General features: G+C 37.0%; 1 protein-coding gene and 2 long non-coding RNA genes across 4 annotated transcripts; 2 read left to right on the forward strand and 1 right to left on the reverse strand.

The window, feature by feature from the left end:
- Window positions 1-865: 865 nt before the first annotated feature.
- LOC131360899 (zinc-binding protein A33-like) lies at window positions 866-5,312 on the forward strand. Its single transcript, XM_058401718.1, has 6 exons — window positions 866-1,488; window positions 3,359-3,454; window positions 3,544-3,774; window positions 3,903-3,925; window positions 4,012-4,130; window positions 4,443-5,312. Exons 1-6 carry the CDS (start codon window positions 1,093-1,095, stop codon window positions 4,985-4,987), a joined length of 1,410 nt encoding a protein of 469 aa, XP_058257701.1. The 5' UTR covers window positions 866-1,092; the 3' UTR covers window positions 4,988-5,312.
- A 3,230-nt stretch (window positions 5,313-8,542) lies between these two features.
- LOC131360261 (uncharacterized) lies at window positions 8,543-11,464 on the forward strand. Of its 2 annotated transcripts, none has more exons than XR_009205867.1 (3): window positions 8,543-9,625; window positions 10,031-10,136; window positions 11,348-11,464. It is a non-coding gene; the product is annotated as an uncharacterized LOC131360261 (long non-coding RNA). The 2 variants fall into 2 exon arrangements; XR_009205866.1 differs by lacking the exon at window positions 11,348-11,464 and adding an exon at window positions 10,670-10,799.
- Window positions 11,449-12,803, reverse strand: LOC131360260 (uncharacterized). Its single transcript, XR_009205865.1, has 6 exons — window positions 12,725-12,803; window positions 12,575-12,622; window positions 12,026-12,497; window positions 11,866-11,913; window positions 11,702-11,782; window positions 11,449-11,581 (listed from the first exon to the last, which is right to left on the reverse strand). It is a non-coding gene; the product is annotated as an uncharacterized LOC131360260 (long non-coding RNA).
- Between the last annotated feature and the right edge of the window lie 2,082 nt (window positions 12,804-14,885).

Below are 14,885 nucleotides of genomic sequence, written 5' to 3' on the forward strand. Positions count from 1 at the left end.
TTCATGATATAATATCACTGTAGCGTGAACTTTTTACATTTTCCATAAATTTCACCCAAAAGCCAAATATCCTTAATTTTATGTGAGTAGTGTATGTGATAAGTACGGAAGCCCAGAGAGGCCATGTGATATTATTTTTTTTTGCTTTTGTTTTCTTGTGATCACGACTTAATTTTCTCGTGATCTCGAGATAACAAAAGTTGTTTTCTCGTGATCACGACATAACCAGATCCACGGTGAAGTTAGTTTGATATTCGGACATTAGACAGACATTCGGAAGCGGTAGTTTAGGGACCGTCGACAAATTTCTGTACGACTGAAATGTGGTACTTGTTACTTAACTGACTACGTTCCCCAGTTATTCTAATTTCTTTTTAAATATACATGTGGCATTGCAAACAGCATTTGTTTATTTATAAATAAAAATTGAATTAATTGATAGTATTAATTATGTATCATGTGAATTAATTTGCTATTATAAGTTTTTTTTTTTTTTTACTAAAAAATAAATTATTTCTTCAATAGCTTCTAGGTCATGTGACCCTGTGACCCAAATCTAGTACCAAAATGATCTACTTGAACACCTCCACAGGGTACACTTCTTTGTATCCCAAAAAATCTCTTTTTTTATTTATTTATTTTTTTTAATTTTTATTTAAAAAAACACAAATTCTTCAATAGCTTCTAGGTCATGTGACCCGGTGACCCTAAACTAGTACTAAAATAATCTACTTGGACACCTCCACAGGGTACACCTCTTTGTATCCCAAAGAATCTCTTCTTTTATTTTTATTTTAATTTTTATTTTCAAAAAACACTATTTCTTCAATAGCTTCTAGGTCATAACGTGTCTCTGTAAAACTCCTCCTATTAAGGAAGTGTCGAGTCTGAGACGACTGCAGTCCTTCATAAACAGATTAGGTTTATTCTCAGTTTATGGAGAAATCTGTCTGATTTTTATAACTTTGTAAGGAAGTGATTACTCACTGGACCTAAACAATCCTGAAATCAGCGTGTGTTTAATTTTTATCAAAGTGAAAGTGAAACTGTGAGAGTTCGGACTGGAGAGAACAACAGCAGCAGTAAAATAAAATGGCTTCTAAGTTTTCAGAGGAGGATTTCTCCTGTCCTGTGTGCTGTGAAATCTTCAAGGATCCTGTTTTACTGCACTGCAGTCACAGTGTGTGTAAAGTGTGTTTGCAGAAGTTCTGGGAGGCCAAAGGATCCAGAGAATGTCCTGTATGTAGGAGGAAGTCATGGGATAATCCTCCCATGAATCTGGCCTTAAAGAACCTGTGTGAGACTTTCTTACAGGAGAGAAGTCAGAGCTCTTCATCAGGGTCTGAAACAGTCTGCAGTCTGCACCTTGAGAAACTCAAACTCTTCTGTCTGGACGATCAACAGCCGGTGTGTGTGGTGTGTCAGACTTCAAGAAAACACACCAACCACAAATTCTGCCCCACTGATGAAGCAGTAACAGACTGTAAGGTAAATAAAATGTACATATCATGTTACACAAAAAATGAGAAAGAATCTAATATTAATTAACACTTAATTAACGTTAATGTGGGCGCTGGTGGCTCAGTGGTAGGTTTCAGGGGCGTCGCTAGGGCTCGAGCCCCGGATATTTTTAATCTAGCCCCGAATGTTTTATCCCGAATTTTCCTCAGGAGTGTAGAGGAATTAATGAAATGTTGATCGTTTTAATAGAGCACTGTTGCCGTTTACTGTACACGATTTTGACTGACATCTCTCTCCGCACGCGCACACACACACACACACACACACACACACACACACACACACACGCGCCAAAATACCGCGAGAGTGTGCGCTCGAATATGCTCTAGAACTGCTCTCGCGATACTTTAATGTCCTACACCTGTCGGTCTGCGCGGCGCCGCTTTCACACCACGTGACTAAAACACCTTACAGCCCTTAAACGGGACAGCAATAAAAATGTCAGAAAACACAATCTTCTAACTTCTAATATTTAATGTTAACACAGTTGATAAAAGTCGGCTAACAAATGTATGGTGTGTCAAAAAGGAGGCCCACTGTCTCTGATTCTGAAAACCCCTGACATATAGGACCCAAGACCTACAAAAGCCTTAAATTAAATAATCCTAAAGATAGATCTAAATAAAATCTAAACTGTTAAAGCGCTAAGACATTACAGTCTGAACCTCATGACTTTCTATTATTCAACTAATGCGATATTTAAGTTAAAATACGGACATGACTTAGGGGAACAATGGACCAGAACAGACTCTATCATTCAGCTGTTCTGTCTATTGATAAAGGAATTCTCAGCACTAGAAATACTAGTATGGTAATTGACCGTTTTGCTCAAGGCTCGGAGATACTCTCTGATGATTCCACCCTCAAAAAAATATTATAGAAAAGTCATCAAGAGCATGAAGTAGACAAGATACAAGCAGTAAGATAGCTGAGAGATGAGAGAACGATAAGAGAAGAGAAGCTGTAAAAAATAAAAAAATAAACAAAGAATAATTCATACAGTAGTGCCAGCATAAATCAGGAATGAAATAATAGGTGCATGTATAATATAGATTATTGTAAAATAATAGTAATAATAAAGGATCAGCACGGCACAACTTAACACACAAGCAGTAAAAGAGATAATATTGCATGGTATACCTGTGAGAGAAAATGTCATGAATTTAATGAACTCCTTTTTTAGTAGCAATACTCTGAAATGATGGGAGGAGTCAGAAACAAGATTGTACTGTTTGTGTTAATTTGTGTTTATTATTAAACAATATTACATAAAAATGCCCTTACAAAACGTGTTATTCTTGCTTACCCCCTCTCCTAAATTAGCCCCGGATGTTTTGGGCTCAGCCCCTGATGTTTTCAAATCCTAGATACGCCCCTGGTAGGTTTCTCACCTACCATGTGGAAGGCCCGGGTTCGATTCCCAGCCAGTGCCCACACCCCAGCCACTGGATGTAGTGCTGGTCCCAAGCCCAGATAAAATGGGAGGGTTGCGTCAGGAAGGGCATCCGGCATAAAACCTGTGCCAAATTGTTGTGCAGACCATTTGGTCTGCTGTGGCGAACCCTCGTGCACGTAGGGAGCAGCCGAAAGATCAACTTTATTAATTAATTTAATTACAGTAAACTTTATTACAGTTTCCTTCTGCACTTGGATTTTAAAAGCTTCTCAGAGTGCTTGTTAAAGGAGAATATACTGTAGCTAATACTATTATTATTTATAAACTAATATTGAACATATTTACAGTTAAACCCTCTTAATAAACAGTGATCTGAGTTAATGATGTGTACAATAAGAGCTGAAACACAGAGTCTCCATGCAGTGTGTTGATTTGTTTCAGGAGGAGATCAAAACTGCACTGAAGCACCTACAGGAAAAACTGAAGATCTTTAAAGACTGTAAACTGAACTGGAGTCAGACTGCAGAACATATAAAGGTTACAATCAGTAACATGGTTTTGATAGAATTATATTCTCCATCATTGTAAAATCAGTTCTATTTCATTTGATTTCCTCTTCACTGCAGATTCAGGCCCAACACACAGAGCGTCAGATTAAGAAGCAGTTTGAGAAGCTTCACCAGTTTCTACGAGATGAAGAGGCAGTCAGGATCACTGCACTGAGAGAGGAAGAGGAGCAGAAGAGTCAGATGATGAAGGAGAAGATTGAGAAGCTGAGCAGAGACATATCATCTCTTTCAGACACAATCAGAGCCATAGAAGAGGAGATGAAAGCTGAAGACATCCTGTTCTTACAAGTGAGGATCATTTAGTCAGTATTTATACTGTGAGAAAGTAAAACTTCTTTCCATCATCAGAAACATCACATTTCAGTGGTGTAAAAATGTAAATCATATCCACTGATATTTGCTTTGTTGTTTTCCAGAACTACAAGGCCACAGTGAAAAGGTGAGTGATGTGGTTCCTGTCTCTCTGGTTCTCTGTGTTTCTGAACCCAAAGCCACAGCAACACTGACTCCTGAATGTTTTTGCAGAGCCCAGTGCACACTGCAGCATCCAGAGGAGCTTTCAGGAGCACTGATCCATGTGGCAAAACATCTGGCCAACCTGAAGTTCAGAGTCTGGGAGAAGATGCAGGACACTGTCCAATACAGTAAGAATCTTTTTTTTATTCTTTGAGTGTGTGCACATGTTTATTAACCATTAATGAAGAGTTACAGAGTCTTACAAAAGTTTTAGAGTTATCATAGAATTAGAATTGTTATAATGATTACATTTCTATTTTAAACACACTCCGAAAACTGCACAAGTCATCAAGTTAAAATATCACAAGGCAAGTTGTTAATTTTGTAATTACAGTTATCATTTCTTGGTTTCGGCAAATGTTAGCTAGTTTCATGTGAATGTAATGTTGAAGTTAGCTTAGCTCCATTGTGTGTGTGTGTGTGTGTGTGTGTGTTTTCAGTACCTGTAACTCTGGACCCCAACACTGTTCATCCTACACTCATTGTATCTGATGATCTGACCAGTGTGAGATTCAGTGATAAGGAACAGAAACTTCCTGATAATCCAGAGAGATTTGGTAAATATTTGTCTATACTGGGCTCTGAGGGCTTTAACTCAGGGACACACTGCTGGGATGTTGAAGTTGGAGACTGTACATGGTGGCATGTGGGTGTGATGACAGAATCTGCTCAGCGGAAGGGGGATATATACTTCAGAAGTGGAATCTGGTTTGTGTGGTATAAAGATTGTAAATATGGAGCATGTTCTACACCACAGACATCCTCTCACCTCTCAGTAGAACAGAAACTCCAGAGGATCAGAGTGAAACTGGACTGGGACAGTGGAAAGCTGTCATTCTCTGACCCTCTCGCTAACACACACATACACACTTTCACACACACATTAACTGACAAATTACTGCCATATCTAAATGTTGGCTATAAAGAATCTCCTCTAAAGATCCTGCCACTTCAGTTCTCTGTAAGAGTGAATCAGATCAGTTAGAGCTGATATTGTTTTATTCCAGATCATTCATGAAATATTGCAGATTAAAAGATTCATATTCTTTGTGAAAGTTTGTTTTTACAGAAGCACTGAACAGTTCATTGTGAAAAGTTTATTGAAGTGCTGTGACGTTATTTCAGCTCACCTTGTCAATGAAATCAAAATAATGTGAAAACTGGGAATATTGATAGAATATTCAGGGCTTAAACAAACAGGAGGAAATTAAAATCATAAAAGTCTGTTTAAATGTAGAATTTGAAATCTGAAATAGATGATTTAATTTCACTGATGTATTTTAAATCTTTTGAAATAAACTGAGACTTTGAAAGCTAATGTCTTTAGTGTATTTACTCTTGTTACCGTCGCTATTTAATGTGCTTACGTAAGCAATCCCACTCTTGTTATTGTCACTCTTTATTATGTTGGCTTGAAAGAGACAACATACTGTTAAGTATATTAACATACTATTATTAATATACTGTTAATAAGCTTATTATTAATAGCTAGAAACATGCTTCCAACGCTAAAATGCTGCTTAGGTGTGCTATTACTTTTCATGCTGATAAGTATTATAGTTTATTTTAGATGGATTTTTAAATGTATTTTTCACGGACTTTAGACCGCTGCTGTTTGTGTGTGTGTGTGTTTGTGTGTGTGTGTGTGTGTGTGTTTGTGTGTGTGTGTGTTTGTGTGTGTTTGTGTGTGTGTGTGTGTGTGTGTTACGTCAGCTAGAGTGAGGGAAGAGGTTTTTTTTATGGTCGCGTCATCTTTAAACTGTTCCTACAGCTTGAATTCTTACTCTACAGCCACATAAACTACATTATACTTTTTAAACTGTGACTTTAGCTTGTATATATTATTTGACAATGTATTTCAATAGTTTAAGCAACATATTGCTTTGTATTTATATATTATTTCAGAATTTCTTGTAATAGTTTAAGCAACATATCGCTTAAACGGTAATAGCTAGAAACATGGTTCCAACGCTAAAATGCTGCTTAGGTGTGCTATTATTATTATAAGTATTATAGTTTATTTTATATGGATTTAAGTTCATTCAAGTTCAGTTAGTAGCTCTGGCCTGTTCTTTAAACGGAAGTGCTGATGGTGGAGTTCATATTCGCACATATTCGCAATCACACTCGCATTTTCTTCTGGAAATGCAGCATTCTAGTTATTATTATTCTGTTTCCTGGGCGCGCTACTAGTCCTAAATGGAAATAACTAAAAACATGGTTCCAACGCTAAAATGTTCATCATGTGTTGCTTAAGTGTGCTATTACTTTTCATGCTGATAAGTATTGTAGTTTATTTTATATTAATTTTTAAAAGCATTTTTTACGGACTTCACTTCCTGCACACGCTAGAAACATGGTTCCAACGCTAAAATGTTGCTCATGTTGTGCTTAAGTGTGCTATTACGTTTCATGCTGATAAGTATTATAGTTTATTTTACATGAATTTTTAAATGCATTACGGACTTCAGACCGCTACTGTGTGTGTGTGTGTGTGACGTCAGCTAGAGTGAGGGAAGAGGTTGGACGCATCTTCTTTAAACTGTTCCCAGTGCACACACTAGTTCGTTTAGACTTCATATTTTAACTGTGACTTTAGTTTGTATATATTATTTGAGAATGTCCTGCAGTAGTTTAATCATAGTTAGCGTGTATATCGTATAATGTGTATTTGATGGTGGGTAGCGGCATGTAAAGTATTAGTATCTCAATGACGTTGCAGGTTGCAGTTTAGCTTATTTGGTAGACCGTCCGATGCTGGAGACTCGGGTTCGAGACCCGCTCGGAGTTGTATTTATATATCATTTGAGACGTTCTCGCAATAGTTTAAGCAACATATCTCATATATATATATATATATATATATATATATATATATATATATATATATATATATATATATATATATATATATATATATATATATATGAGATATATATATATTTTAAGTTCTCTTTTGTTCAACAACAAGGGAATGTACACTAGCAGTCAAAAGTTTGGACACATCTTCTAACGCCATGGTCTTTCCTGAGTTTTGTTTCTTTGAGAACGAAAGGAAAGGTGTTCAAGACAGTGGTTAGACCAGCGATGCTCTACAGCTTTGAGACAGTGGCACTGAAGAAAAGTCAGGAGGCAGAGCTGGAGGTAGCAGAGCTGAAGATGTTGAGGTTCTCTTTGGGAGTGACAAGGCTGGATAGAATGAGTCCATCAGAGGGACAACCCATGTTAGATGTTTTGGAGATAAGGTCAGAGAGGCCAGATTGAGGTGGTTTGGACATGTCCAGAGGAGAGATTATGAATATATCGGTAGAAGGTTGGAACTGCCAGGCAGGAGATCTGGAGGAAGTCCAAAGAGGAGATTTATGGATGTAGTGAGAGAGGACATGAAGTTAGTTGGTGTAAGAGAAGATGAAGCAGAGGATAGGGTTAGATGGAAACTGTTCCCTTTCCCTGAAAGGGAACAGTTGAAAGACAAAGAAGAAGAAGTTTCTTTCTACAGTGTAAAACAATGCTGAAGGCATCCAAAATATGCAATAATCTCCTTTGAACAGTTGATATTGAGATGTGTCTGCTACTTATGCTCTGTAAAGCCTTCATAACAGCTCTAATCTGAGGTGCTTTATGTAATTGGTGATTTTTGAGGCTGGTTACTCTAAAAGAACTTCTCCTCTGTAGCAGAGGGAAGTTTTGGTCTTCATGAGAGCCAATTTCATTATGGTGCTTGATGGACTTTGCAAATGAACTTGACAATACTGTTCTTGCAAGAACTATTCCAGACTGTGGTTGTTGTTGTTACTTAATTACCTAATTCCATATGTGTCATTTCACAGTTTTCTCCAGTATTGTTCTATAATGTGGAAAATAAATTTAAAAAATGCCACTGAATGAAGATGTGTCCAAACTTTAGACTGGTAATGTAAGTTGTAATGTAAGTTGCATAATGACATGTTAAGGAATGCATTACATTTATTAATTGCAAGAAAAGAAGTTACATTTAGTTTTTTCCCCGCTTTTCTTTCTCTAGGTAAACACAGAAGTATGCTCTCTGTTTGGTATTAAGAGAAGTCTCTGTTCTCCTTATCACCCACAAACTAATGGCCTGGTGGAACGGATGAATGGTACTATCCAAAGGTAAGTTCCTGTTTACATAACCTATTATATATTATTATATAGCATATTATGTAAGGTATAAGCGTCTACTTAATCACCTTCTCTTCTATTTAGAGCCCTGGCAAAGCTTTGTGATGAGAAACCAGAACAATGGGACACTTATCTTGATGCGGTCCTCTTCAATGTCAGGACCAAAAAACAACTCACTACAAAGTTTACACCATACTTTTTACTCTTTTTACTCATTATTTTTCAGAGGTCCCAGAGTTTCTAGACATGAGTATATCTGGGGTTATAACTTGTATTTTCCAAAACATGTTTTCTTATTCATTTCATACTAAAATTTAGAGAGAATAATAATCTTATTGTTATTATATTAATATAATCTTAATGTTATTATAATAATATAATCTTAATGTTATTATAATAATATAATCTTAATGTTATTATGTCAATAATGTTATTATAACTACTTATTGCACAGATAAATGAAACAGTGGAGCACGTTCTGGAGGAAGAAATTGTCACCTCTGCTCTTAAAGTCCAGGACCAGGTATTCAGCGCAGTAAAGAAAAATATGCAAACAGCAAGAGACAAAACAAGGCAGAAGAAAGAGCAGGGTCTTGGGGCCACACAACACAAATTGAAAATTGGAGATAGGGTTCTCAGAAAGAATGTAAGGAGTCAGCATAGAAAAGGAGGAAAGCTTGACAAAGAACTTCTGGGTCCTTTCACAGTACTGTCCATTGATGGAAAGAATGTTGACTTGATTAATGAAAAAGGGATAAAATTTCAAAAAATTAGTCTTGATCATCTGGTTCCATACATACGAGAGAGGCCATGTGTGCCTCACAGACTTCAAATGAATTTCAGTTCTGTCCCACTGTCTCCTGCCGCAGCTGCCCAGAGCCCACTGTCTCCTGCCGCAGCTGCCCAGAGCCCTCTGTCTCCTGCCGCAGCTGCCCAGAGCCCTCTGTCTCCTGCCGCAGCTGCCCAGAGCCCTCTGTCTCCTGCCGCAACTGCCCGAGCCCTCTGTCTCCTGCCGCAACTGCCCAGAGCCCTCTGTCTCCTGCCGCAGCTGCCCAGAGGCCAATGTCTCCTGCCGCAGCTTTCAAATCACTCTCCAAAGTTGAGCAAAGTACCTGACATTTTGTTTGCATACATCTAATTATTTTATACACCACAACGTGAATTGTTTTATTTCAAAAGTTGTCACAAAATATATATTTTTTTATTTTTGCTAAACTTTGGCAGGTGTTGATGCAGCTTGATGCAGCATTGAAGATAAGAAAACTGTTTTTCATAGTTTTTGTTCCTTTTTTTAAGCTGCAACCTTTCTGTAGATTCATTTGCCTGTTGCATGTATTATGTAGTATGTATTTTTTATAGCTATTTTTTTTTTTTGCATTGTGGCATTTGTTTCAGGCCATGTATCCATTTGAAAAAAGACAGTGTTTCTGGATTCACTGGGGGAATCTGAGGTGAAAATACGCAAATGCCTTGACAGCACAAGGTACCAATTACACATTCTCTATTCCATATATATATTATATGTATTTATTTTTTAATTTCTTCATTTTCACAGGTTATGAAGTAATTGGACAAATTAACATTCTAAATATTAGGATTGTTTTCAATACTTGGATGAATGTCCTCTGCTGAAGACATTGCATTGCTGACTTGGCATTCTGTCTTTTTTAGCAATATATCAGATTGTTAATTTGGCCAATCCTAAATTTCTGCTGTCTCTCTTATGTCTGTTCAGGGTTTTTAATTATAGCTCCCCTTACTTGCATAAGCACCTCTATGTACTGCATGTTGCGAGTTCCTATGAACAGCTACCCAATGTTAATTTAACATTTCGAATCAACCTCCTGACTTTTTATCTTTTTTTTTTCTTTTTCTTTTTTAATTATAGAGCCTTTATGAGAAGTAAAGGGTGCAATGTGTCAAGGTGGAGGTGTGAGATTCTCCCATACTCACTACAAAGAGATGGAGTGTCATGTGGTGTATTTGTGTGCAAGGTATGCCATACATACATAATTAATATATAACGGTTTTGCAATTTTATAACATTTTAAAAATGTGTAGTTCGCACAGAGGTTACTACAGGATCAGCCTGTGTGGTTCTCTAATGAACCACAGCTCATTGATAAACATCAAAGACAAATGGCAGTCAGACTTCTCCAGGAATCGGGTAAATAATGTCAAAGATGTATGAATATTGATATGCATTTTGTTGACAATGCAGACTGACAATTTATGGGTAAAGGACAATATCTAGGCACAAACTCATTTTATCTAATATTGTGACCTGTAGAGCACATGCAATTACATTCACACTCCACTGGGTCAATATAAAAGTCTGATCAACTGCTATCTGTTTTAGCTGTGAGAAAAAAACAAAAATAATTAATGCCCAGAGGAAACCCACACTTATGCAACTGTTTAGAAAACTGAAAACACTACTCTGTTGAAAGGCAAGTGTACTGGCTGCACTGCTACTATCTAGATTATAATATAATAATGTTGATGTGATTTTTTTTTTACCTCTCAGATTGCCTGCAATGCATGCGACAGGTGGTTTCATATGTCTTGCAGTGAAAACCCACGAACGGATGTGGACTTTTTTTGTGGACAGTGTGAAGTTATAAGACTGATATAACAGATTAGCAAATCCCCCCCCCCTCCAAAAGCAATTACTTTGTAATTTATTTATTATTTGCATTTAAAACTTGTTTATTTATTTACAAATTTTATTTTCTGATGTTTGCTTGTTTTTCTATTTATTTTTATTTAATTTAAAAAACTGAATATTTTTGTAATGTTTAATTTCAGAATCTGAAAGTTAAATTTATGTTTAGTACATGCACAGACCTGACCTTTGCGTTTAAAAATAACAGCTGACTGTTGGCGGTGTTGTGGTTGTTACTTGATTACCTAATACCATTTGTGTTATTTCTTGGTTTTGAAATCTCTTGTAGAAAATAAATCACAAAGAAAAAGACAATGAATTAGAACGTGTGTCCATACTTTTGACTGGTACTGTACATAAATACATACTGTATGTGTGTGTGTGTGTGTATGTGTAATTGTGTTTACACACACACAGTTCTTCTGTGTTACTTTGTCACACTCGCTCCTTTCTATTTTCATGCAGAACCCAGGTCTACATTAGGTTTTTTGTTTCTATCTGAAAACTAGTCCGTCATGTAATGCGTTGCTTTCTTCACAGGCATCAGGGCATCAGGAAAATCTGTTTCCCCCTCCCTACTGGCTGTGGAAGTATCAGGGATGTCCGAAATTGACTCAGAGACATGTGTGCCTATAGCAAAGGTAATACAGTGAGATGTTTTTTAAAACACTGTAACTTACACAAGAGGAACAGACTTTCTTGGGACTCAGGAAAATCACAATGCCCATCTTCAAGCACATGCAGGTATGTGCAGGTCACCTTCTTAAAGATGTGCTGTTAAATCAAATAAATAAATAAATAAATATTATTAATATATATTATTAAAAATTCTTAAAATACATATTTAAAAATATATAGATCATGAATAAATAATAACTAGTGTAATAAACGTACCCCATAATCCTCCATTGCCACAAGGACAGATGATTCCATGCTGTTACAGCAAATATATTCTGTAACCCTCCCAGATACGCTCTTAAAAGAACATTTTAAAATGAACACAATTAGTTACTGCAAGTAACAAAAGATTTGGGATGCCATAATGAATAATCCCTTACCTTAATGCCAGTGAAACAGTCCTCAATACGGGTATCATAAGGGAATCCCTGCAAATGCACAGCAAAATCAGCTGAAACTCAAGATCTTTTTCACAAAAGTTCTCATCTAATAATCATTAATGTCAAATCTCTTCATCAGAGTAATTAAGCCTGTAATTACCATGTGGTTCAAGTAGCAGGTCTTGTTATTAAACCTGCAGAACACACTCTCCGGACCCCTTATCATCCTGAAGTAGCAGGTTTTATCTTCCACTGAGTAGAAATACAGAAACAAAACTAAACATTAGAACTTGTAACTAATGGTGTTTGTATCTCAGCTGCAGCTCTGTACAATACCCTAGACTGGGAGCTAAAGTAGTCAGAGAGGAACTGAACATTCTTCCAGGCCAAGTCCAGTTTTCTGGCAGTGAGAGGCTGTAAAAAGTAGATCATAAAGATTGTTTCATACAAACACATCTAAGGTTCTGTTGCTTTCCTTACCAAGAAATATGAAACAAAACAAAAAAACCCACAACCTTGTAAACTGCAGCGATTGGCTTTAGTAAATAAATGAATGGTTTGTTTACCAGAACGAAAGCTGAAAGGTCATTGTGAGATGCGGTGGGCAGCAGCTCATCGTACGGCTCAACAACCTTAACACACATAAACACACAAACTTAGTCACTGCAGTTCACAACATTTTGTAAAGCCACAATGAATAAGCCCTTACCTGAGTTCCAGTGAGATGGTCCTCAGCTTCCTTAAATTGAGAGAATTCCTGCAAATAACATTTAGAACAAAACGAAACATTAGAACTTGTAAAGACGTGTGTGTGTGTGTGTGTGTGTGTGTGTATCTCAGCTGCAGCATTGTACAGTACCTCAGACTGGGAGCTGATGGAGTCTGGAGAGACCTGAACATCACAACAGGCTCTATTCAGCTCCCCAACACTGGGAGGCTGTGAAAAGTAAAGTAAAAAGTGTTTCTTATTCTAACAGTTTCATACTAACACATCTAACATTCTGTCACATGGACAATCCAGCAATCATCTTTCATTAATAAATTAGGTTTGGTTACCAGAATGACAGCTGAAGTGTCACGGTGAGGTTCAGTGGGCTGCAGCTGCAGGTTTGGCTCAACAACCTTAAAACACAAACACAATTAGTCACTGCAGTTAACAAAATTTTACAATGAAACAATCAATAATCCCTTACCTGAATGCCAGTGAACCAGTCCTCAGTGCTGCAATCATAAGAGAATTCCTGCAAAAACATTTAGATGAAACTCAAGAACTATTACATAAAAGTGCGCATATAATACTCATTAATATCAATTCTCTTCATCAGATTAATAAAGACTGATTACCTCGTGATTCAAGAGGTACATCGCTCTGGTTTCACAGAGTCGACTCTCTGGACCCCTGAATACTCTGAGGATGTCTCTCTTGATGTCCACTGACTAGAAATAGAACAAAAAACAAAACATTAGAACTTGTAAAGACGTGTGTGTGTGTGTGTGTGTGTGTGTGTGTGTGTGTGTGTGTCTCTCAGCTGCAGCACTGTACAGTACCTCAGACTGGGAGCTGATGTAGTCTGGAGAGACCTGAACATCACAACAGGCTCTATTCAGCTCACCAGCACTGGGAGGCTGTGAAAAGTAGAGCAAAAAGTGTTTCTTATTCTAGCAGTTTCATACTAACACATCTAACATTCTGTCACATGGACAATCCAGCAATCATCTTTCATTAATAAATTATAAGTTTGGTTACCAGAATGACAGCTGAAGTGTCATGGTGAGTTTCATTGTCTGTCTTCATGTAAACTGACTAGAAATAGAACAAAACGAAACATTAGAACTTGTAAAGGTGGGTGTGTGTGTGTGTGTGTGTGTGTGTGTGTGTGTATCTCGGCTACAGCATTGTACAGTACCTCAGACTGGGAGCTGAAGGTGTCTGGAGTCTGAACCTGATCATCAGAACAGGCTCTATTCAGCTCACCAGCACTGGGAGGCTGAGAAAAGTAAAGCAAAAAGTTCACAAGTGTTTCTTATTCTAGGAGTTTCATACTAACACATCTAACATTCTGTCACATGGACAATCCAGCAATCATCTTTAGTTAATAAATTGTAGGTTTGGTTACCAGAATGACAGCTGAAGTGTCCACCTGAGGTTCAGTGGGAAGCACCAGCAGTTTGGGCTCAACAACCTTCACACACACACACACACACACACACACACAATTAGTAGCAGCCTACATGTTTGAAATGTAGTTAAAATGGGACTATTTATCTGACACATACCTGGAGGACAGATGGAGTATCAAGCGTTTCTCCCAGCACATCCACAGAGTCTGTAAAAAATGAGTTTTCTGTAACTCAGACTTCAATTACAAATAACATTTTCTATCATACATTTACAAACAACAGCCAAGTTTATTAACTAGTAGGTAAAATTTGGAGAAATATTGTATCGTGTTGAGAGCTTAAAAACAGGTAGCCATGTTTTCAAGTGCATTAGCATTCAGCTAACTATTAAATATTTTGCCATCTACTGATTTTAATGTTTTATTCTACACAATACAATATTTAGCTGCCAGGTTTGTTAGCAGTGTAGCTAATGTTAGACCAGTGTTTCCCACACACAGAAATGATAGATTAGTGATAGCAAGCAGATTCATTTTCTAATTATTTTATTTAGTAATCCTAAATGGAGGGAGAGAGAGAGAGAGAGAGAGAGAGAGAGAGAGAGAGAGACTGTTTATAACCCTGTGAGTTTGATAGCTAGTGAACTTGTGAAGAAACAGAAAATTACAGTATTATCAGTCAGCTTCACTGTGCACGTGACCTGATTAAATTATTCTCTAAATCCTCCTGTCCATTACCCAAATATATTCTGTATTAATATTATAATGTCTAATTATTAAATCTATTATTATTATTAAGCCGAGTTCAGCAATCTAACTATCTTTATACTCTCTATGATATTGTGGACATTACACGATTAGCTACATTCTATAGGCAGATAACACATTTGTGACAAAAAT

The sequence above is a fragment of the Hemibagrus wyckioides genome, linkage group LG10 (genome assembly GCF_019097595.1).
Source record: "Hemibagrus wyckioides isolate EC202008001 linkage group LG10, SWU_Hwy_1.0, whole genome shotgun sequence".
In the NCBI taxonomy this organism is placed as follows: domain Eukaryota; kingdom Metazoa; phylum Chordata; class Actinopteri; order Siluriformes; family Bagridae; genus Hemibagrus; species Hemibagrus wyckioides.